We start from the raw sequence: 24,875 nt of genomic DNA on the forward strand, positions 1-24,875 counted from the left end.
GCTGGCCCTGCTCTGAGGGCTTGAAAATGACTTCCAACTGTCAGTTGGTCTCTGAGGTACCTTCTAGGTTCTCTCTTTCTGTTATTCCAAGCCTTCCCGCCAAATTTCACCTCAGAATACCTGGGATGTTTGATTTCTGTAATGTGGTCAGCAATTTCGCTCGCTTCCAAAATAGTTTTCAGCTTTTTATCGGTTACTAAATATCTCAATTCCCCAGGTAACACTGAGAAGAATTGTTCAAGACCCAGGACATTTTTCAAATCCTCTAGGGTCTCAACCCCTGCTTGTTCAAGCCATTTTTCTAAATACCTCTGCATATTTGCCCATAATTGAGAATAGGTTTCATCAGGCTTTTTGGTCAATGCCCTAAATTTCCACCTCAAATGCTCTGCATTGACCCAAACCTAGCAAAAACCAGCTTTTTAAAAGCTTCGTATTCTCTCACCTTTTCATGAGGCATGCAGGCATATATTTCGGCGAGTTCGCCACTAATTTGGATCCTTAAAAGGTTCATTTTATCAGATTCTGGGATTTTATAGTCCCAGCAGGCTCTCTCAAATAGAATCAGAAATGCCTTTGGATTATCCCCCTTTCTGAATTGTGGGAATTTCTTGAGGTCTACTTTTAAAATCTCTTCACTGGCTGAATTGTTATTATTCTGATTTAGGGCTGTTATTTCTAGTTGTTTCATTCGTAATTCATGTTCCTTCTCCTTTTCCCTCATGGCCATTTGTCTGGCTTCAGCCCTTTCTCTGGCCTCTGCCTCTGCCTGTCTGGCTTCAGCTCTATCTCTTGCTTTTAACTCAGCCCTCCTCAGTTGAAATTCCTTCTCCCATTTCCACTTTTGAAATTCTTGGGAGGTTAGAGTAGCTCCTCCTGCTCAGCTACCTCAAGAGAACTTTCCTCTTTGTGAGGTAACCCTTGTCCTTCTGGAACCTCCATTGTTAACTTTTTCCCTTTCTTAGGAGGCATGGCTTATCTGTGTTCCAAGATTCAAAACCACGAGCCTGGTTTTAAAAGGGACCTAAAAATTTTTCTCTGTGCTATGGAGAGATACTTTGTAGCTTAGACAGCCTACTCTAGGCTTGCTCCGCTACTTTGTTACTCCAGGCACCCTGCCTGAGCTGCTTGTGGGATACACTGTTTCTTTCTGGCTTTCAGCCACACACTTAATTTTTTTTCCTGATTTCCAAGCTTTTCTGTTTGTTTCTGTTTCCCTCAGATCTGTGTTTTGACCCCGGCTTCCGCTTCTTGTCCTCTCAGCACTCTCTTCTTAGAGCCTAGGACTCCAAAGCTAGCCCCACTGGTCTTTCACAATCTTGAGGTAAACCTTAAACTGTTGAATTTTCCCTCAGAGCTTCCCCTTTTCTGTAGTCCTTCCCTGGTCTGCCTCAGGAGTCCCTTTTAAGCTTTTCACCAAGCTACTTCCAAGGGTCCCACTCCTGCCCTTGCAGCACCAGACTACTAGGTTCCCTAAGCTCAGGAAATTCAAGTTTTCTTTGGTTTACTGAAATCTTTTGGCTCACTGGGTTATCTTTCGAATCCCACCATGCTGCCAACCACTTGTGGCGATCCCCCTCGTTGCCCCTTTATTTCCTTTGAGCTCCACAAAGGTAAACACACCTTTTTCCTTCTTTTCACTGCCACCAGGTATTTCTCCTAATACCACTACAATTCCCACACACAGGAATCAGGGGATATAACTGTTTCAGGTGTGCATATCTTAGATCACTGGTTCTCAACCTTGGCTTACTCAGGAGTTGTGGACTGCAATTCCCAGAAGCCTTCACCACCAACTGTGCTGGCTGGGGTTTCTGGGAGTTGCAGTTCAAAAACATCAAAGTAACAAAGGTTGGGAACCTAGGTATTAGATCATGTATTCAATCACTGGTGTTTCTCATGTTGGGCTTATGTGTTCATTCCTGCTTGTCCACTATATTTTACTCTTTCAATTTCCTTTCTTAACCCCTTTTTAGCTATTCCTAAACCCTAGCACTCTCTCCACATTTTCTTGCCCCTACTTCTCTATATCCCTATCTCATTCCAACTCTCCTTAACTGTCCCTTCTCACTCTCTAACTGTCATTCTGACTCCGCCCCTCCTGCTCTATCCTCTGATTGACATGCAGGAATGACATCATCTTTTGGGTTCTGCTACACTTTGTTTCAAAGTACAGACTACCTACTGTATTGTGGATTGGCTTCCCTAATCTGAGGGAAGCCAACCCAGAGAGAATGAGGAAAAGATGTAACACAGCCTCCCAAAGTGCCCCCTCCATGACCTTTCATTGTTTGTGCCCAGCTGTCATGTTCAAGTGTGCTGCACTTTGCAGGACCATTCTTTTAAACATGGCCCCCATTCTGCATGACCAAGCATTCAATTTACCATTCCTGCCCTGAGTCCATAATTCCTTCCAGCAGATGCAGACTAAGAGATATATTTAGCCTCTTACACACTACAAAAAAACAAAAAAGAGGGGGATGCATCACAAAACTAGTTTTTTTTTGCATAACATTTACATATGCTAATTTATTTATAGTTTCACATTTAGGGAAATGTATTGTAACAATGGCATGCCTCACCATTGTTGGGAACCTGCTCAACTGATGGTTGATGAGTGACATTAGGACCTCTGTTGTCCTTTCTTGCAGTTATTTTTTATTGGATTAGGACAGCCTTTCAAACACAGGTTACCTTCAAACAGGAGGCTTCATTTGTTAGCTATTCAAACTGAGGATTGCCTTTTATAAAATAGGACATATTGGCACCTTAGTAAGAGACAGTTGTTGGATTCTATAGGGTGAGATGAGGAAGGGCTTCAGTTTAGAGGAATGAGCTTGCTGGGAGCAGAGGCACCAGAGGAGCAGAGATGGACTTTGGATATACATGAGAGGCTGGCAATCATGCATTGATTGTGTAAGGTACAGAAATGCCACATTAGTCTTCTGGTGCTTCTAATTAGGCCATAGCATGACTTAGAATGTTCTATATAAGTTAAAACATTGAGATATCAGGATATCACTGAGATATCAGCAGAAAAAAAGGTCTGTTTTAGCCAGCCTTTGTTCATTAAATATATGTTCCATTCTAGTAAGGAAGACCCTTAGTGCTTATTGGGCCCAACTATAAACACATATTGTGTAGTTCTTAAGTTGGCATATATGCCCACTGCATACTTAACCATGACGTGCAATTTGATCTTAAGTGTGTGCGCATTTGGGTTCACATTTGCATTAGTGCTGTGATCCTTAACAGGGCTCCATAAAACTGGCAGATTTTTTTTGGCAGAGACTGTTCTAACACAAATAAAGCCTATTCAAGACCAAGATTTACTTAGAGCTCTTTCTGCAGAAGAGCAGTAGAAACAAATATATGAGAATAATACCTCAGAGACTGCATTACAAGACAAATGTTTGTTAGTTTTTTCAATGAAGGAAACACCTTGCAGAAGAATTTTTTAAAAAATGCTTAACTGGTAACAGTTTTCTATGCATAAATAGCAGTGCATACTATAAATGGTGATGTGTCGGCTGCAGTTACTATATATACAAAGATCATGCACCAAACACAATGATACATAAATGACTTCCTGTATAGTAAATATTATCCATGAAGGAAACTGTGATGAATGGAGCAATCCTTAGATGGCACAAAAGGTGCATATTCTGACCAGTGCAGATAAATAAATAAAGAACGAGCATAGTTCTTTACCACCAACTCTGATGTTCTTTAATGAGGTACACTGATTGAATACATTCATTTTTAATTAGATACACTGATAACAGTGCAGGTTTCTAACTGTTTCATGGAAAGTCAACATACGTTACAATACATCATCACTTCAAGTTCATTATGTGCCCTACAACATTTTTGAAGTTTTAACATATAGATCTTGCTTTCTACTTCTGTTTCCCATCTATCATATTGCAACTAACCTTTCCTCTTCATTCTCTCTTTCTCAAGCTGATTTCTTCTGTATCTCTATGTCTGGGACTTTACTGCAGCTTCTTTACCTGATTCACTAGAGACATGTAATTTCTGACTGTACCAAAGTTTTCTATGTGGGTTACAAACTGTAAGTACAAATAGAGATGACAATATATTTGATCAGCATGTAAAGTTCCCCTCTTGCCTCTGCTTCTGATTGCACCCATGGTATAGATCACTGCCCGACCATTTCTCTAGGCCTGTATAAGGTTTCCTTTACTCTAAGCTTCACTATAAGCCCTATCCAGACTCTGGCATCCTTCCAACATGAGACTGGCACTACCTCAGATAATTGTGCCTCCAGTGTGTGGACTAAGTAACTCCAAAACCTGGTATCTAAAATGCAATATGGAGGTCTTTAGGGTCAGAGCCTTTGTGTATATAGCTGTACAGTATATGGAAGGTTTGCCATGTGATTCAGAATCTCAGACCACATAACCCGGAGTTCTGTCTTCATGGACATTTCCACACTTGGTGCTCTCCGTGCTGAAGACCTCATCCTTGCAACCATTTGTGCTGCATGAGCAGACAACATAGAGGCCACCAGTTAGCATGTGTCACATCTGCATTGTCCTGCTCACATGGTAGAATAAAACATGAGTAAAACTTCTGGCATGCTTATTTTTCAGTGGGCTACAACTGTCACGCTCCCACAACAATTGATTGTGCATGAAATTTCATAACATCACTGCAGCTAAATTAAAGTAGGGGTACTAATGAACCAACAAGCAGTTGTTTAATTTTAAACATCTGTTACATATCTGTCCTTGGATAATATAGGGAATGAATGACAACAGCATGGAATAGTGGTGTACACTTGCAAAAGTCAACGCAGGAGTGGGTGATACCTTTATTAGAACACTAAAAAACAACAACGCCCAAACGATTTGATAGCTTTCACGGATCAAATACCACTTCCTCAGGCATGCACTGATGCCTTGATGATAGTGCAGAGAAATTAGAATCCGAAAAGTTCATGGCAAATGGTTGTGCCAGGCTTGTTTCTTATAGGTAAGTTAGAAAAAGTGCAGGCTGCGTTGGAGGTGTCGTTTTCTAACTGCAGCTCAGGTAGCTGTTGATGGGGTATCTTACTCTAGCTTGTCAAAGAAAGAAACTCAGCCCTTATGCATATGCCTTCTTTTGAAACGACAGGCTTCTATTTGACCAGAGTCAAATAGAAGTCAAAATGTAAACAGTCCCTTTCTTGCCATTCTGCCTTACTTTCTATCTCCTAACTCTTCTATAAATTGCTTGGCCACTCTGCTTCTCTGGTGCAGTATAGCCATTTTACTGTCATTGTATCAAACTTGCAAGTTGGTTAGAAAAATACAATTAAAAAAAATATCTTCTGACTTAGCAATTTCTGTGTTGTTATTGTTGTTGTTGTTTTAGAAACCTTATGCTTGCCAGATTCCTGGGTGCACCAAACGATACACAGATCCAAGTTCTCTAAGAAAACATGTAAAGGCCCATTCATCCAAAGAACAGCAGGCCAGGAAAAAGGTAACTTTCACAGGCCAGGACTATGCATGGATGAGATCTGCAAATGCAAAGGTATACAAAAGGTGCAATCTGCTATATCCTGCTTTAGTTAATGTAGCCCACCCTGCTTGATTTAAATAGATTCTCTGTGCAAACTAATAATGATGAAAATTTATACTGTCATGGATTTATATTCCCTCATGTGGATATCAAACAATACATCATTATTTCTAAGTAGTATTTGCTGTTGCTTTGTAGTGTATATATTGTGCTCCATATATTGTATTTCCCATTCATTCTTTACTGATCTATAGCTTCTGCACACACAACCCAGCAGAAGAAATACAAGAAACCAATCACTTTTCCTCTGCAGCTGAGCATAAAATGAAGACCTGGCTGCATTGTTCACTTACTTTTGTATCAATCTGAGTTTGGAATACATTTCATAAACAATGCTAAAGAATTGGTTCAGAGGCTTAAAAATGAGTTCTTAGGCCATAACATATAATATTTATAAGCTATAGTGCACTTACAAAATGTTTAAGAATGTTATATGACTAACTCACTTTACGTGTTGGTATTTGAAATATTTCTTGGCATAATAATAAAAATGAGAGGAACAATAAACCTTTAAAGTCAGAATTAAGGTTATTTATGGCTTTATTAAAATGAAAATTGGCTTAACATTAAAAAAAATCTTTACAAAAATGTGAATTCATCAAAAATAACCATAAGAATTCCAAGGTGATAAAAGCACAGTGAAGTAATAGCTCTGACCCTGGGGAACCATTCAGCTGAATAGAAAGAGACCCTTTCCTGTTACACCCTGTTAGTCATGGATTTGTTTAATATATCCTGCTTGACTGCCCCTAATCCTCTTTTTAAACCTCTGCACTCCACACTAAATAATGTTATTTTGCTATCTTAAGATATAACTTGTCATTCAAAATGCCATGCACATATTGAAAATACTAGGTTACACACAAACATGCATACGCTGTGGCATGCTCTTACTGTGAGAAATCCTAGTTACAGTGATAGAATGCCTATGGATTCCAGTACAGCTGGATTTCTGTAACTCTGACAGTATATGGTTATGCTGATATTGCCAGTATCATAATGAATCATTATATCATTTTGCTTTTCCTTCTGGGAATTCATTCAAGGTTTTGGTAATAAGTCAAGGTGAATTACAGATGCATACTGCATCTAGGGAGATGATGGAAATACAAAGTATCCTGGGGAACAATGGCCATCTTGCTATTCCCCTGTACATACCTGTAAGAAGAGCATCTCCAGGCATTATAAAATCATAAACACCTATTTGTATTAGTAGAAACTTTAGCTAAAATAGAAGAATGTAGCTAAAATAGAATAGATGTTGTATTTACATTGATTTGATAGCTGTCTAGAAACTGATTGTCCCTTAGTTTAATATAGACTGAGCCCCAGAGCTAAATGAGAGAGAGTGTTAAATGCAGTTTACAATTGCTTGTGTTTTTTTAACCTAAGATAAAGATGCACTGCTCAAATCCAAACTAGGAACACAGCGCACCAGTGCAGAAGGTTTATCCTCTCACCTAGCAATTTTTTGTCCAAACCTATCTCCCTTTGTAAAGCTGGAAGCTTTCTTTGGTGGCTGTGGATGCTCTGCCTGTTAGTGGGAGGGCAAACTTTGGTAGAAGATACCTTGGGGAAAGAGTTAAACCAGTCACTTACTATGATCCCAATCCAGGCCATGCACACTTACTTGAGAATAAAAGAATAAATTATGCTAGTATATATTTAATGTAGCCTTTTGTTTCTGTCCAGCCACATTAAATATATACCAGCATAACTTACTCTTATTATTCAGAACAGGATGTCCCGGACAACCCAGATAGTGGGTTGAGCCAGATATCCTGGAGAGCAAAGTTCAGTGGGCCTTAGAAAGCATGGCTAACAACAAGACCAGTGGAGGTGATGGCATTCCAGCTGAACTATTTAAAGCCTTAAAAGATGACACTGTTAAGGTGCTACACTCAATATGCCAGCAAGTTTGGAAAACTCAACAGTGGCCAGAGGATTGGAAAAGATAAGTCTACATCCCAATCTCAAAGAAGGGCAGTGCCAAAGAATGCTCCAACTACCGTACAATTGCACCCATTTCATACACTAGCAAGGTTATGCTCAAAATCCTGCAAGATAGGCTTCTGCAGTATGTGAACCGAGAACTCCCAGAAGTACAAGCTGGATTTTGAAGGGGAGGACCTAGAGATAAAATTGCTAACATGTGCTGGATTATGGAAAAAGCCAGAGAGTTCCAGAAGAACATCTACTTCTGTTTCATTGACTATGGAAAAACCTTTGACTGTTTCGACCACAGCAAACTATGGCACGTTCTTAAAGAAATGGGAGTGCCTGACCACCCTATCTATCTCCTAAGAAATCTATATGTGGGACAGGAAGCAACAGTTAGAACTGGATATGGAACAACTGATTGGTTAAAAATTGGGAAAGGAGTATGACAAGACTGTATATTGTCTCCCTGCTTATTTAACTTTTATGCAGAATATATCATGCGAAAGGCAGGACTGGATGAATACCAAGCAAGGATTAATAATTCCTTCTCACTTTCTGCCATCAAAGAACCTCTTAATGAGGGTGAAAGAGGAGAGTGCAAAAAATGGTCTAAAGCTCAACATTAAAAAAAGACTAAGATCATGGCCACTGGTCCCATCACCTTCTGGTAAATAGAAGGGGAAGATATGAAGGCAGTGACAGATTTTACCTTCTTGGGCTCCATAATCACTGCAGATGGTGACAGCAGCCACAAAATTAAAAGACACCTGCTTCTTGGGAGCAAAGTGATGATAAACAGACAGCATCTTAAAAAGCAGAGACAGCACCTTGCCAACAAAGGCCTACATAGTTAAAGCTATGGTTTTTCCAGTAGTGATTTACGGAAGTGAGAGCTGGACGATAAAGAAGGCTGACCGCCGAAGAATTGATGCTTTTGAATTGTGATGCTGGAGGAGGCTCTTGAGAGTCCCCTGGACTGGAAGGAGAACAAACCTATCAATTCTAAAGGAAATCAACCCTGAGTGCTCACTGGAAGGACAGATCCTGAAGCTGAGGCTCCAGTACTTTGGCCATCTCATGAGAAGAGAAGACTCCCTGGAAAAGACCCTGATGTTGGGAAAGTGTGAAAGCAAGAGGAGAAGGGGACGAGAGAGAACAAGATGGCTGGACAGTGTCACTGAAGCTATCAACATGAATTTGACCCAACTCTGGGAGGCAGTGGAAGACAGGAGGGCCTGGCATGCTCTAGTCCATGGGGTCATGAAGAGTCGGACATGACTTAACCACTAAACAACAACAAATATTTAATGTAGTGTGTGTTTTAGCTTTGAATTAGCCTAAGCTAATTACATCTCCTGGAGCATTCAGCTAGTTCTGTAGTGGGTACCAGAAGGGGAGAAATGGGAGGGACATGCTCTTAGTGAGGAAAGTCAGTCTGGATAACCTTGAAGGCAAACTGAGTACAGTATGGAATCTTGCTGTGAGTAAATTCAGATCAGTGCAAGAAAGGGACCACAGTTCCAACTACAGATATGCATGCCCTGCCAGTTTGGCCGTTCATGCTGGTTTGTTTATCAGCCCAATAGGTGTTCAGAACTTTAAAGCCCTGGCTCCTCCAGTGGACGCCCACTTGGAGGCAGCCGCCTGGCTTCCCTGCTTCACCTGTCTCTTGAGTTTGTGCCCACAGGAGGGGGTGGGGTTTTGAAACGCTGGACTCCTGTTCAGCTGATAAATGAACTAGCATGAACCGCCAAACTGGCAGTTCATGCCCATCTCTAGTTCCACCCCACATTGATTCAAAACAGCAGTTTGTTGGGTGGGCTTCAAGAAAATGTCATCTAGAACTTTAATATATTATTGGGAGAAGTCTCAAATGGTTAAGCTTTTGAATCAGTAGTAGGTGGCTCTTTTAAATTTATCTAAGATCTAAAAAACTGTAAAGCTATTTCTGGAAGTCTGAGAAGAACAAATAGATTTTTTACACTGTATGGGGAAACGTTATGAGGAAAAGAGATTTTGGCAGGAAATGATTTGTAATATTATTAATATTTTGCAGGACATTATCCATTTAGACTCTAAATGAGAGCCCAGAATTTGCTTGCTAGCTTATCAAAAACTGCAGTTCCCAAAAACAGAGGAAATACTCTTGCATATGATATTTCCAGCTCATCTTCCTTATTCCAGAAATAGGAGGCAGAGTACTTCATTTAAAAAGAGTGATATATTCTTTTAAAATGTGGGCCATAACAAACTTAAGTAAAATTACTTTGTTTCATTAAGCAAAGCAAAGAAGATAAAAGAAGAGCCATTATAAGGTTCAGGTTTGGTAAGCAGGGTGCAATAAGTTGTAATTCTTTCTTTTTCTACAGCATCTCACTGTTTAAGGATAAATCCAATCTTAGTCTCAACCAGAGTAGATCCTTTAATATGAGTTGACTTCACACTAGTGCTAAGTAACGAGTTCCATTCATTTTAATAGGTCTGCACTAGTTAGAACTAAAATCAGTTTCAACACTCAAACTATAGGATGTTCAATGAATGTTTAATATTTGTAGTAGACATTAGTCTATTGAAATGTACCATATTTTTCCATCTATAAGATGATACTTTTGCCTAAAATCTTTAGACTAAAAATTGAGGGTCATCTTATATCCAGACATAAGTTGAGGAGAGAACAAAATGGCCCATACCTTCTCTTTGCAAACAGATTTCCTTCAGTCACGAGGTTTAGCTTCCTACAGTTAGGATCCTGCAGCACTTTGATCCATTTCCCCCTCTTTAACCCGGGCATAGCAAGAAGGGGGAAAGCAGGGATCAAAGCAACTGCGGGATTGCTTTGATCCCTTTCCCCCTCCTTTTGCAAAGCCCCACGGGGCTTAGCATTAAAAGAGAAAGCAGGGATCAAAGCGATCCTGCAGCATTTTGATCCCTTCCCCCCTACAAAAAGGGGGCAACAGGGATCAAAGCAATTGGAATACACCTCCTTGGAGGTAGAGCCTGTAGGCAGTGCTCAGATTCAACAGAGATTCGTAATGTCTGAGCGTTCTGAGCCCAGAGGCTGAATAATCAAAACTAACATTTCTTAATTTGGGGTTAGAAAAGTGGGGGGCATCTTATACATGGGGGTGTCTTATACAGAAAATATGATATATAAAGTAATGTCCTAATGTCTGTAATGATTTATTTTTGGGGAAAAACTGCTTGATGAACCTGAAGAAGATACTTATGAATTATTATAGAAACATCTGTAATCAATAAACCTGTTTTATTCAAAAGACAGTAATGAATGGACCTTTGTCTTTTCTAAGTAAAGTACGTTGATAAAGAAATCAACTGATGGCAGCGTGTGAAAAGGTGGGTTTTTTGTTTGCCTTCTTGAGCTCTCTGTTTTGGGGAGGCGAACAGGGGCCACAAAGGGGCAAATGTCACAAAGCCCTAATACATTTTTGGAGCAAAAAGTAATATAAGACCCTGTCTTATTTTCGGGGAAACACGGTACTGGAAAGGTCTTCAATTTTTAAAGTTTTAGCCAGTTTATGAAATGAAATTTAAATGATTATGTGTAGAATTTATATTTAGAATCTGTTGGAGAATTCTTCTTTCTTCATCTTTCACTAAGAACAACACACAGAGAGAGAGAGCTTTAAACGAATTGTGCAGAAACTGAGAAAGAAGGAACATGGAATCCATCTGCTCTGTCAGTGGCTGGCTAAGAATGTCCAGGGCAGTGTCCTCCTGATAATAAGAAGGGAGTCACACCTGCAGTTTATCCCCTATGAGACCTTCAAAGCTAAGTCAACTTATTCCCTGGTATTGCACTAATTGGAAAATGATTTCAGCTGTGTGAAGGGAGGATGCAGAAAGTGCTCTTATCTTTGGGAGCACTCCAGGGAACTTGAAGCCTGATCAGCAGAACATCTGGAAGGGTCCAGAATGTGATGTTTAATGCATTAAAATGGACTCAGAAGTTAACTTACCTCTCAGGAGATGCTATGCTCAGTTGCTGTCCTGTAATGCCATGTCTGGAAGGATGTGCTCTGTGTATTCTGACTATACAGTGGACCCTCTACTTAAGGAATTAATCCGTATTGGAATGGTGGCTGCAAGTCGAAAAGTCTGTAAGTCGAATCTCCATTGACCTACAGTGCACTGAAAACCGATTAATCCCATAACCAGTGGTTTTTATTCTATTTTTATTCCATTTTGGTTTTTTTTCTGGTCTGTTAGTCGATTCTCTGGCTGCAAGGCAAATCTAAATTTTGCAGCCAGAGAAGTCTGTAACTCGACAAGTCTGTAAGTCGAGCCGTCTGTAAGTCGAGGGTCCACTGGTACACTGATACGTGAGTATGAGGCAGTTTAGCTTAGCTTTGTTATTTTTTTGTGTGTTCTCTTGATTTCCTCAGCTTTTGTCTCAGATTGTCCCTTTTGCTTCAAGTGTTCTTCAAAATATGTTTTAAACTTTTTGGAACTTTTTTTCTCGATCTTTAATTAAATATAAAACTTCTCTACGTTTTTGGCTCAGGGGGTTTATGGTACTAAAACCAGGTCTTACCAGCTACTGGGAGTGTTGGTATTTGTGTGGGTGTGGTGGCAGTACTACCTTGCAAGATGGGTGTAGTGGTTCTGAGTGTCTAGCCTTGTGGATTCTTTCATTCCCTGGAAACACTGCTCAAACTGGGCAGACTGGAATGTTGGGAGACACCATTACCTAGGAAACCCCAGTATTAACATACTTGTTTGAAATTGTGTATTGGACATACTATGATCTTTATTATTTAAATTTTTTTTGTTAAGTCCTACTGTCAAAATACCAGTGCCTTCCTCCAAAGGCATGTACAGAGTACCTTTATTTGCCATGAAGCATGTGTGAGTATGGGCTTGTTGATTTCACGAATCCATGTACTGTACAGATCCAGTAGTCAAAGTGAGAAGCTACTTCCATGCTATCACAGTTCCACTTCATTAGATGACAGTAAAAAATGATAAAGGGCGAACAGTGTTATAATTTCCAGGTGAGAACCAACCTATGTTGACAAAAATCCCAAAAGGCATGCATGACTTAAGAAAGCATGACATGGATAGCCTATCACCTCCTGAATGATTATGTTGATAAGCAACAATAAAACCTGTGGCCCACCTTCAGGTTGAAACTGTGGGATTCATATGTGCAATATGTGACCCAATTATCGGCATGAGATAGTGTCAGAAAATAATTATGAAGCAAAGTGTAAGTAATATCTATTTATTTAAATTATTTATTTGACACTTTTCTCCCTGTAGGGAACCCAAAGGGGCTCCCAGCAGATAAAACAACAGATTTAAAAAGCCACTTAAAAACAATTCAAAAGCATTTTAAAACTTGCAAAGTGAAAAAAAAAAAAAACAGGATTCCTGAGCTATTGCTTAAAAGTCTGCCTGAAGAGGAAAGTATTTGTCTGACGACAGAAGGACAAGAGGGAGGAGGTCAATCTGGCTTCTTGGGGGCAGTGCATTCCAAAACCTGGGAGCAGGCACTGAGAAGGCCCTGTGTTGTGTCCTCACCAAATAAGCTTGGGAAGGTAGCAGAAATGAGAGAAAGTGTTCAAAGCCAAGAAGGTATAATCAAGTTGCAAATATCATTTTTCAGCAGTTGGTTAATTTTTATGGGTTATTCATATCTTTTCCTCTCTATTACGAATTCCAGCCACGTCCTGTTTTAGAAGGAAGTGAAACCATAATACTATACTGAGAGAAACAGGTTATTATTAATCATACAGTTGATTTTAATAACCTGGATATTATGCTTCTGGAAAGAAAAATATGCCTTATAAAAATTGGGGTTCCATCAACAAGCAACTTCAAAAGTACAAAAAGTACAAAATTTGAAAAGGACCAAACATTAAGGCAAAAAATTAAAAGAACATGGAACCAAGATCAGGTCCTCATCCTCCCTGTACTAATTCCAGCAACTGAAGTCATTCCCACATTTTTTTAAATTACCAGTTTACATCAATTACCAGTAGCTGTTCATTTGCTTCCTGAAATTCAAAAATCACTTATTTTGTGAACATGTCATCTCACCTGCAAAGTCATAGGACTTGATTCCTAATGTGTAGGCTTTGCCCTTTTGATCCACCCCAGTGCACCAGCAATACTGGAAATAAGAAGTACAGCAGTAGCAATAGCGAAAGAAGAACTGAGAAAACATTGGAGGTCTATAAATGAGACATGAGAAAGTAGGTTCATTACACAATGTGACACTGATCTGGAATCAGTTGCTGGGATCTTTGGTGTTTACTTCCCCCCTTCCCTCTTTTTTTCTGTATATGATAAATTGGCTATCCAGGGAATATACATCATGTTCTTGAATTTAAAATCTTCAGGATGGAATTGCTTATAGTTTTATAATCTTCAATCCAGATTTGATGATGTAGTAGACAGTTCCTCACATCCTATGAAAAGAACATCAGAAAGAAAACAAGTTGGGCATGCACAATATTGTCCAGAGGTCTGACGCAGAGCCCTGATTTGGATGATCAGATCTCAGTTTAATGACTAAGACATGCAGTGACCTGATTTGCTGTGCCGTACATGATATATGTGCATAACCTAAGGTGTAGATGGGTCTCCTGCACCCACTTTAGCTACTTTTCCTGGATTCTTCTTGCAAACAGTAAAATGAGCCAGGAAAGCAACATTCACCAAAGTTTCCCACATATCTGAATTGGGAAACTATGGTTAATGGCTTCCAGACATGACAGTTATAAAGCCATAGTTTAAAGTTGGCTTCAGTGTCATAGTTTGTTTGAAAGCCATCAACCATAGTTCCTGCTTGGTCAGGAACCTGCGGTTAATGGATTATTCACTTCTCTGGGAAGCTATATGAGACATTGAATTGTAGTAGACAATAACTATTCTACTGTCTTCATAAAATAATAGAATACTAGAGGAATAACTGCCAGCCATATTGGAAACCTTATAAAGTGCAAAGCATCACTCAATGAAGAACTATTTCAGTGGCAGTACCGCATTGTCAGTAGTGTGCTTTTCTGTTCAATTTGAGAAGTTTGGTGTTGGACAGTCCAGTTTTGACAGGCATATCATTCATAGATCTTTGTTACTGTTATTTTCTTACAGAACAATCCTGGTGTTTATTTTAAGTGTGAGGTAATGCCTTTACAAAGTGCACCTCTTTGTAAAAGTAAGGCAGGAAAATTTGTATCAGTTCATGCTGCCCCCTCTTTCTGATTTCTTACTAACACATGTACTAACCTTAGTGGCTCTTAATCTGCCATAACAATACTTGCAAGCTACAGATGTGAAGAGCCCCATGAGATTAGTCACCTTCCAAGCATGAGCATAACAAGGAGTGCTTTTTTGTCAGTTTTAGGCAGTGTAACAGTTGATTGGGCTAAAGAGAGCTTCATAATGTCTGTCCTTCTCAACCTTCAGTTCAGTGTTCTTCTTCTATCTCTTTATATTCTGAGGGTGGACTTTCAACATTCAACTTTACTTTTTACTTGTTCTCTTTCAAAATTGCATATCACAATTCATTGTTGAAATTTCAAAAATAAGAATTCAGAAGATAACAGTGGCAATCTGGTTTCCTAGTTGGTCCGCTCATTTGCTTCCATTGGAGTCCGACTGAAATATTTTGTTAATGCACGAAGAACTGCCTTTGGAGGCTAAAGGTCACTAAGTAGTGCCCATGGCAACTAAGAACCCATTCTTCATAAAAATGTTGTAAAGAGTAAGTGTTTTAATCCTCATCTCTAATCCCTTTACTTCCTGTTCTCAAAATGAAATATAAATTAGACACAGTAGAGTAGAGTGGCTTTTTCAAAAGTGATGTTGATGCAGAAGGATTAATGATTTGCAGAGGTTTTTAAGGATTTTAATCACATTATTTCTTGTGAAATAGTGGAAACTGTGGTCAGCCCATTCTCTTTATTATAATGAATTAAAAACTAAACTTACAAACCCCACTGAATGTGGTTAGATTGACATTTGCACTCCCCTCTTTCATTGTTGTCACATCATTTGTTGCTGTGACCTGGAACCCCTTAAATTTGTAGTGTACATTTGCTCATGATAGAGATTCTACAGAGAATCTATAGGAAACAAATCCAGTTAAACAGGTCCTATCATTATTTCCTTCCTTCCTCCCCCCCACCTCCCTCCCTCCCTTCCTTTACTGTTGTAGTTGTCAGGATGATTGTTGATGTACTGTAGTACTTTATTCATAGAAGACTAGCCAATCTTTGAGCCTTGGTCAAGGAAGGCAGACAGTTAAGAGTCATCTTGAAAATATGATACATGTTTTGTTTTTTTATACATTGTCTGCCTTTCTTCCAGAAAGCCACTAGAACACCAGGCAGTTTACAATGTAATTAATAATGGTATCAGTAAAATGCAATAAAACACTAATATTAAGATATAATTACATCCCTCATAGAATAAACAACACTAGAGTAGGCCCATAGAATTAATGGGGTTTAGGTGAATGAACATCTCCATAAGTTCTGTCGATTCAAACAGGCCTACTCTAACTGCAACGTACTACACTAAGCAACAGGATTTTGGCCACTGAATTCAGAGGCATTTACTTCTCAGTCAACATGTATAGAATGTCACCATCAAAAAGCTTTTGCCTTGATCTTCTGCTAAAAACCTCCTAGAATACCTTACAGAAGATCTACAACATACCTTACAGAAGATCTACAACAAACAAGATCTACAACAAACCATTCCCCCTAAAAGGGGGAATGGTTAAGGAGATGAGACCAGAAAGTATCCATTTTTAAAGTACAAAAGAAGAACTTTTAATAATGATCAGGTAGATGGGGAATTTCCGGGAAGCAATGGAAGACAGGAAGGCCTGACGTGCTCTGGTCCATGGGGTCACGAAGAGTCGGACACGACTTTACAACTGAACAACAACAACAACAGATGGGGAATTGTTCAGGTTTAGGGGGTAGAGGAGTTGCACTCATTTCACACGCTAGCAAGGTTATGCTCAAAATCCTAACAAGGTGGACCGAGAACTCCCAGAAGTACAAGCTGGATTTCGAAGGGGCAGAAGAACTAGAGACCAAATTGCTAACATGCACTGGATTATGGAGAAAACCAGAGAGTTCCAGAAAAACATCTACTTCTGCTTCATTGACTATGCAAAAGCCTTTGACTGTGTGGACCACAACAAACTATGGCAAGTACTTAAAGAAATGGGAGTGCCTGACCACCTTATCTATCTCCTGAGAAATCTATATCTGGGACAGGAAGCAAGATTTAGAACTGGATATGGAACAACTGATTGGTTCAAGATTGGGAAAGGAGTACGACAAGGCTGTATATTGTCTCCCTGCTTATTTAACTTATATGCAGAATACATGATGTGAAAGGCTGGACTAGAGGAATCCCAAGCCAGAATCAAGATTGCCGGAAGAAATATGAACAACCTCAGATATGCAGATGATGCCACTCTGATGGCAGAAAGTGAGGAGGAATTAAGGAACCTTGTAATGAGGGTGAAAGAGGAGAGTGCAAAAAACTGACTGAAGCTGAACATCAAAAAAACTAAGATCATGGCCACTGTTCCCATCACCTCCTGGCAAATCAAAGGGGGCAGTGACAGATTTTACTTTCTTGGGCTCCATGGTCACTGCAGATGGTGTAGCAGCCACAACATTAAAAGATACCGGCTTCTTGGGAGGAAAGCAATGACATACCTCGACAACATCTTAAAAAGCAGAGACATCACCTTGCCAACAAACGTCCACATAGTCAAAGCTATGGTTTTTCCAGTAGCGATGTATGGAAGTGAGAGCTAGACCATAAAGAAGGCTGACCGCTGAAGAATTGATGCTTTTGAATTGTGGTGGACTGCAAAGAGAACAAACATATCTATTCTGAAGGAAATCAACCCTGAGTGCTCACTGGAAGGACAGATCCTTAAGCTGAGGCTCCAATACTTTGGCCATCTCATGAGAAGAGAAAACTCCTTGGAAAAAGACCCTGATGTTGGGAAAGTGTGAGAGCAAGAGGAGAAGGGGACGACAGAGGACGAGATGGGTGGACAGTGTCACCAAAACTACCAACATGAATTTGACCCAACTCTGGGAGGCAGTGGAAGACAGGAGGGCCTGGCATGCTCTGATCCATGGGGTCACGAAGAGTTGGACACAAGTTAACAACTAAACAACAACAACAACAAGGGAGTAGAGGAACCAAATGGAAGTTGTCTCTCTTGGTTAAAAAACAGTTCAGAGGAATAAATATTTTCCAATCTTAAGGCATTTTTCATCTAGTGATGCAGTCTCTTTTGTTATCTCAGTGATCAGACATATGAAGAAAGCCAGTGTTACAGTCCAATGTCCAAACATGCTTTTTCTTTTAGAATTAGATGTATTTTGCCCATTGAGGGAGCACTGCTTCTAGATGCAAATATAGCATCTTGTCTAGTTCTGCCCTCAGGAGAGCTGATGGAGTGTGGACTTAACAAAGATCTATAAACAACAAGGCCTTCAAGGTCTCTTCACAATGGATGGCAAAAATATTGTATTTTATGGTATCATGTAGTAAGAAGTACCAGGGTGCACATGTTCATCGTGAGGGCTGTTGATACAAAGACAACTGTATATTTCTGATGCCTTTCTCTTTGACACATTGGTTAGACAGACTGCAGTAAAGGATGGTTCTAATTTCTTTTACAGCTGCTGGGAACCACAGGTTCAAGGCTGAGTCTTATACTATAGTGATCAGTGCCATTATTCTGTTTGTGTGTATATGCAGTAATGACTCTTCTTTTTTCCTTTCCCATCTGTGGAAGTGTCATGAGTGTAGTGGCCTCATCCCACAGGCTACCTGGGGGTGTGGGGGTTTACTTGTTCATCTTTATGGTTCTACAATACTCTTTGTTGTTCTGTTTAATAGAATGTAGCTATCATACCACACTTTGGCACAAGTGCTGCAAAGGGCTGTCTATCTCATATTACCACCAGAGAAGCAGATACTCAATTTGGTGTGGGTGGATAGAGTGATGGACTAGGACTCTATAGATCAGGGTTTGATGGCATCTCAGGATGCCATGAGAGGTATTACGGCTGACCTGGCTGGCGCTCCTGTCGAGGCTCTGGTTGATGGCTGGTTTACCGCCGCCACCAGGGCTATAGACACGATCGCGCCTAAATGCTCTCTCCAACGCAAAGCTCGGCCTGCGCCCTGGTTTAACCAGGACCTTCGAGCGATGAAGCGGCTTAGGAGAAGGCTAGAGCACAAGTGGAGGAAGAACCTGACGGATTATAATTGGATAGCTGTCAGGGTCACAACTAACTTCTACCTGACTAAGGTAAAGGCTGCTAGTCGTGCATACTTCGCTAACAGGATAAGTGAAGCTTCAAATCAGCAGGCGGATTTATTCCATATAGTGTGTGACCTATCCGGAATTGGTCTGAGTGATGGGCCTCCCCCTAGTTTTACACCGGACCAATTTGCAGCATTTTTAAAATCTGAAGTGGAGGCCACCCGCTGGGAGCTCTCTCCTTTTTAAAATACAGTGAGTCGAGCAGAGATGACCAGTGCTCCATCTTGCCTGGTGACTCTTGATCTTTTTCAGCCTGTGACACCAGATACTGTGGACAAAGCGCTTGATCACTGTCGTGCCACCACCTCCTCCCTCAACCCTTGCCCGGCCTGGCTAATCAAAGCAGCCAGGCCGATAACAACAGAATGGGACACAGCAATAATTAATGGGTCTTTCCTTGAGGGCAGGTTCCCTCCTGCCCTCAAGGAGACACTCATTAGGCCCATAAGGAAGAAACCTAATTTGACGGCAGACGAAATTGGCAATTGTAGGCCCATTGCCAATGTTTCTTTCATTAGCAAAGTGGTCGAGAGGGTGGTGGCTGACCAGCTTCACGTTCATTTGGATGAAACAGATGCCCTGGATCTGTTTAAGTCAGGCTTCAGGCCCCGCCATGGTACAGAGACAGCATTGGTTGCCCTGTATGATGACCTGTTGAGGGGGGCTGACAGGGGTAAAACATCTCTGTTGGTCCTTCTTGACATCTCAGCGGCTTTCGATACCATCCACCACGGTATCCTCCTGGGGAGGCTCTCTGGGTTGGGAATTGGTGGCCATGTGCTTGCACGGCTCCAATCCTTCTTTGGGGAGCGTCCTCAGAGAGTACACCTTGGGGAGAAGTTATCGGCCCCATGGACCCTCAGTTGCGGGGTTCTGCAGTGCTTGATCATCTCCCCAATGCTGTTTAACATCTATATGAGGCTGCTGGGTGGGGTCATCAGGGGGTGTGGGCCATTGTGTCATCAATATGCTGATGATACTCAGCTCTACATCTCCTTTTCACCAACTGCAGGAGATGCCATTCTGTCCCTCCAGCTCTGCCTGGGGACTGTGCTGCAATGGATGCAGGAAAATGGGCTGAGGTTGAACCCAGACAAGACAGAGGTTCTGAGGGTGGGTGCCCCCACTGTCCGCAGCTTGGGTGACTCTCATTTGGGGGGGGTGTCCCTTGCTGCAGAGAGTGGGGTTCACAGCTTGGGGATCCATCTGGACCTGGCGCTCACCGTGGAAACGCAGTGGCGTTGTCTGTATCGCCTTTTTCCACCTTTGGCAGATAGCCTGGCTGTGACCCTATCTCAATATGGGGGCACTCACTACCTTGGTACATGTACTCGTAATCTCAAGATTAGACCGCTGTAATGCACTCTACGGGGGGCTGCATTTGAGGTTGATGCGGAAACTCCAAGTGGTGCAGAATGCGGCAGCAAGACTCCTTAGTGGAGCGAGAAAATACCATTATATTTCTCCTATTCTGGCTGCTTTGCACTGGCTGCCCATTCGGTTCCGCGTTGACTTCAAAGTCTTAATGCTTACCTATAAAGCCCTAAACAGTTTAGGGCCTCGATATTTGGCGGAACGCCTACTCCCACCAAGGTCTACCTGTATCACCCGAGCGAGTCAGGAGGTGAGGCTGAGGAGCTTGACGCCGAGGGAGGCCCAGAAGGAAAAAACAAGAAACCGGGCCTTCTTGGCGGTAGCTCCTCACCTCTGAAACAATCTTCCTCCAGAGATTTGTGTGACCCCTTCGCTAGGTATCTTTAAAAAACAATTAAAAACATGGATGTTCACGCAGGCCTTCCCTCCAGTTAATATTTGATTTTTTCTTCTTTATTTTTTATTTTCTTTTTCCATCTTGAAGAATTTGTTAGATGATGTAATAATTTTTGTGTTATATGTATTTGGAAGCCACCTAGAGTGGTCATAAGACCAGATAGGTGGGATATCAAATGAATGAATGAATGAATGAATGAATGAATGAATGAATGAATGAATGAATGAATGAATGAATGAATGAATACATACATACATACATACATACATACATACATACATACATACATACATACATACATACATACATACATACATACATACATACATACATACATACATACAGTGGGGTCTTGACTTGAGAACTTAATCCGTATTGGAAGGTGGTTCTCAAGTCAAAATGTTCTCAAGTCAAATCTGCATTTCCCATAGGAATGCATTGAGAACCATTTGATCCGTATCTGCTCTTTTCCGTCCATAGAAACTAATGGGAATCTGCTATTCCACCTTCGACCACTAGAGGGGGATATTTTGTTTCTTTTTTTCTTAGGTCAAGAAAGGTTCAGGGAAGGCAGGGAAAATACAGTCCAGGCAGTACAGTACCAGGCAGTCCGAAGACTGTCTCCCAATCCACTCTCTAAACGCTGGGAGGAGTGAGGAAGCAGACAGGCACCCTTTTCACTGGCCAACAGTTAACTGAAAGTTCACATTTTGCACTTTCCCTGCCTCCCACATGGTTTTTTTCAGTTCTTAACTCAAATCTAAGTACTTAAGTCAAGTCAGTATTTTCCTATGAGAGCGGTTCTTAAGTCAAAATGTTCTTAACTCAAGCTGTTCTTAAGTCAAGACCCCACTGTACGTACGTACGTACGTACGTACGTACGTACATACATACATACATACATACATACATACATACATACATACATACATACCTGTACATACATACATACATACATAAATGTTTGAATCTCCACTTGGTCAGGGAAACTTGCTACGGGTGTGGAACTGGTAAAACCACTCCTTAAAATGTCTTAGTTACCTTGCAAGTCCTATTAGGGTTGTTATAAGTCGCTTTCAACTTAATGGTGTATAACTAACAGCCAGAGAAAAGGGCATCACCTGAACTGATAATAGCACAGACTCTGTGGCTCCAAGATGCTTGTGTAGCTCCATAAATGTCAGTCTTCGTGTGTTATAACGGTAGGAAGCACTAGTCCAGGCACTGAAGTCACTGTGATACCTTCTCAAATGTTTTTATAATAAACCTATCTGTGTGGGTGAATAAATATCAAGCTATTTTCCTCCTGATTGACTTTATTCATAAGCATATTTTTGTGGTATCTGATTTCCATTGAATAATGAAGACAACCAGGGACTCCATAAAGCAAACATGAGTCTGATAAACAACAGTGATAAGAGAAATGGGAAAGAAAAGGTCTCTTGATTGTTAGTTCTTGTCTTGGGAAGTGTGTCATGATTCACATCAACTTAATGTCTGCTCTTGAACTCAAATATAATGCAGGTGAAAACTGAGGAATTTAAGGGCTTTGTTCCCTTCAAATTACTTCCCTTTGATTTGCTAAATCTTGGGTGATTATCCAATCATACCTAAAATGAGAAAATGATGGGAGTTGAATTTAATTTCTTATTCTGGGAGTTTATAATCATTAGAAGTGCTGTCAAGAATACACACACACACACACACTTAAGTTGTTCTCAGGAGCAAAGTTTTGCTTACCTAAGTATATTAGAAAACACTTCCCATCCTGCTTATAACTTTTTTGAACTGTTACCATCTGGCAGAAGATATAGAACAATTAAGGCTCGGACCACACGTTTTCTCAATAGGTTTTTATCCCAGAGCTATAATTGCAATTAATAATGAGCTTAAAGACCACCAGTAGTGAATAATTAGTTGGACTGTGTTACTTGGCCTGCGGTGTAGATGTTTGTATTTTTAGTGGGGGACTTTTAGTGGGTGGGGAGTGTTTGGGGAATTTTATGTGTGTGCATGTGTCTGGTCTCTGGGTGTCTGTGAATTTCGTTGTATGTGTATATACTTACAATGATAATAAATTATTATTATTATTATTATTAAACAAGGCTCCATCTATAGGCTCAGATAGGGGCCTCCTTTGCTCCAGTAAGTAAATAATTGTTTCTGGGAACCACTCAAGTTTTTTGAAGTGAGGCAGTCTGATTGCCTCACCTGAAATAATGCATTATTTAAAATATGCAGTTCAAAAAGAAAGATTTAGAAGGAACTGTGCAAGCAAATTTCATGCTGGTATTTAGGTAGTGATTGGAGGCATGTCTACTTTGGAATAGCTCCACTCAACATAATGGGAATTACCTCAGAATAAACACAGATAGACCCATGTAATTCCATAACCAGATGCCTTCCAGATGTTTTGGAGTGCAACTCTTATTAGTCCTAGCTAATACAGCCAGTGGTGGAAGTGATCATGGAAACTGAAGTCCAAAACATCTGGACGTTACCAGGTTGGGGAAATCATTCTGAAGGGAAGTGCTTCTGTGTATTCTGAGAAGGCTGACTGAGTTGATTTGTTATCCAGTACAGGAGTATATTACGGAGCTGATTTACATGGACCCATAAATGGTGAAATGTTCTATATAGCATGTATTTTAAGTTCCTATGAGACTATACTAAATCTTGCAACAACAAAAAGAGCATGAGCATAACTGAATTCATTTGCCAGAATGCATGGCTCAGTCTCATGACTAACTGTTACATGTTTAATAAAAATAGATCGTGTTGATACTGAAGAGAGGTCATGGAGTAGAGCAGTTGCTTAAGTTTTCCCTTGTCTGTGCTCTTCTCAGTGCACACATCTTTTCCCAGTGTAGTCTGTAGAAAATGCACATGTTACTTAGTCTATGGAGTGTAGTTTGGCACCTGTGCTTCATTTCAATCTTGCCATCATGTAAATATGATGTGAATGATTCTAACAAATGAACTGTACACGCTCAGAGTACATCTTTTCTTTTTAATCAAGATTGGCAATCTTTTTATTGTATTGTTCTAACATATAAAGTAGGGATGGGCAACTGAAAGAGAGAGAGAGATTTTAACCAGGCCTGTTATTCTGTCAGCCCTAGTCAGCATGGCCAGTGTTAGAGAGTATGGGAATCAGTCCATATCTCCACTATCTGGAGCGGTACAGTAGCTTAGTCTCTGATATACGGAATGCCAAAGCAGTCACAAGCTGAGTTATGGGGAGGAAAGGAAACATCTTGCAGTTCACAACCAAAGTAATAATAGTGATCTGGGCAGATAAGCAATGAGTTGCTTTATGAGAGAAATATACTGTATACAAAATGGGATGTGGTGCTGCAGGTTAAACCGCAGAAGCCTCTGTGCTGCAAGGTCAGAAGGCCAGCAGTCGTAAGATCAAATCCACGCGACAGAATGAGCTCCCGTTGCTTGTCCCAGCTCCTGCCAACCTAGCAGTTCAAAAGCATGTAGAAATGCAAGTAGATAAATAGGTACCACCTCGGTGGGAAGGTAAAGGCATTCCATGTCTAGTCATGCTGGCCACATGACCACAAAAACTGTCTACGGGCAAATGCTGGCTTGGAAATGGGGTTGAGCACTGCGCCCTAGAGTCGGACAGAACTGGACAAATTGTCAACGGGAACCTTTACCTTTACCTAAAAGCCTATTAGGGCAGTGATGATGCACTATACCTTTTAGGGGGGAAATGAAATGAAGCTTTATCTCAGAAGGAGGAAGGAGCAAGAGGGGAGATGTTGCTGTTGTTGTTTTCTTCAGGGAACAGGACCAAATAGAATCACTTGAGGTGCATATGCAAGGATTGCACCAAATGGCATATCAAATCTCTACGTACTTGACGTTAAGCAACCCTTTTTAGCACAGTCCAGCGCACTCTAATTGAGCTGTCTAGTCAAATATTTATTTAGTTTTTAAAGAGAGCTGCCATCGTTCATTTTTGTCTAAAATTGCTATTTTGTGTCTTAATTAAACAAAAGATATATTTCTTAAAAGTCTGAGTTACTTTCTTTCCTTGAAACCCTGCCACTTCCCCTGGGCCCAACTTCCTAATCTAATCTAGGGTTGGTTTACGTGGCGATCACCCTGCTTTGGCTAATGTAGGAGGTTATTTGTGTGTACCAATGGGAGTTGTTGGGAGATGGAGCCAAAGAAACTAGAAGCAAAGGGTGAATCAGAGAAGAGGAGTTTAGTCAGTCA

The 24,875-nt window shown here is 40.7% G+C and overlaps 1 protein-coding gene across 6 annotated transcripts in view; it reads left to right on the forward strand.

The window, feature by feature from the left end:
* GLIS3 (GLIS family zinc finger 3) overlaps positions 1-24,875 on the forward strand; it is a 242,632-nt gene that overhangs the window by 171,979 nt on the left and 45,778 nt on the right. For 4 of the 6 annotated variants that reach the window (XR_012084315.2, XR_012084316.2, XM_072992156.2 and 1 more), the window contains exon 8: positions 5,380-5,541. The exons of 1 other annotated variant lie outside the window; for it this stretch is intronic. Coding sequence is in view for 3 of the 5 variants with exons in the window: in XM_072992156.2 (XP_072848257.2) it covers positions 5,380-5,541 (162 nt within the window). In the remaining 2 variants the exon portion in view is untranslated. The remainder of the gene's footprint in view (positions 1-5,379; positions 5,542-24,875) is intronic. One more of the 6 variants, XM_020801556.3, reaches the window with a different exon arrangement.

Source organism: Pogona vitticeps, chromosome 2, assembly GCF_051106095.1.
Source record: "Pogona vitticeps strain Pit_001003342236 chromosome 2, PviZW2.1, whole genome shotgun sequence".
Classification (NCBI taxonomy): Eukaryota; Metazoa; Chordata; class Lepidosauria; order Squamata; family Agamidae; genus Pogona; species Pogona vitticeps.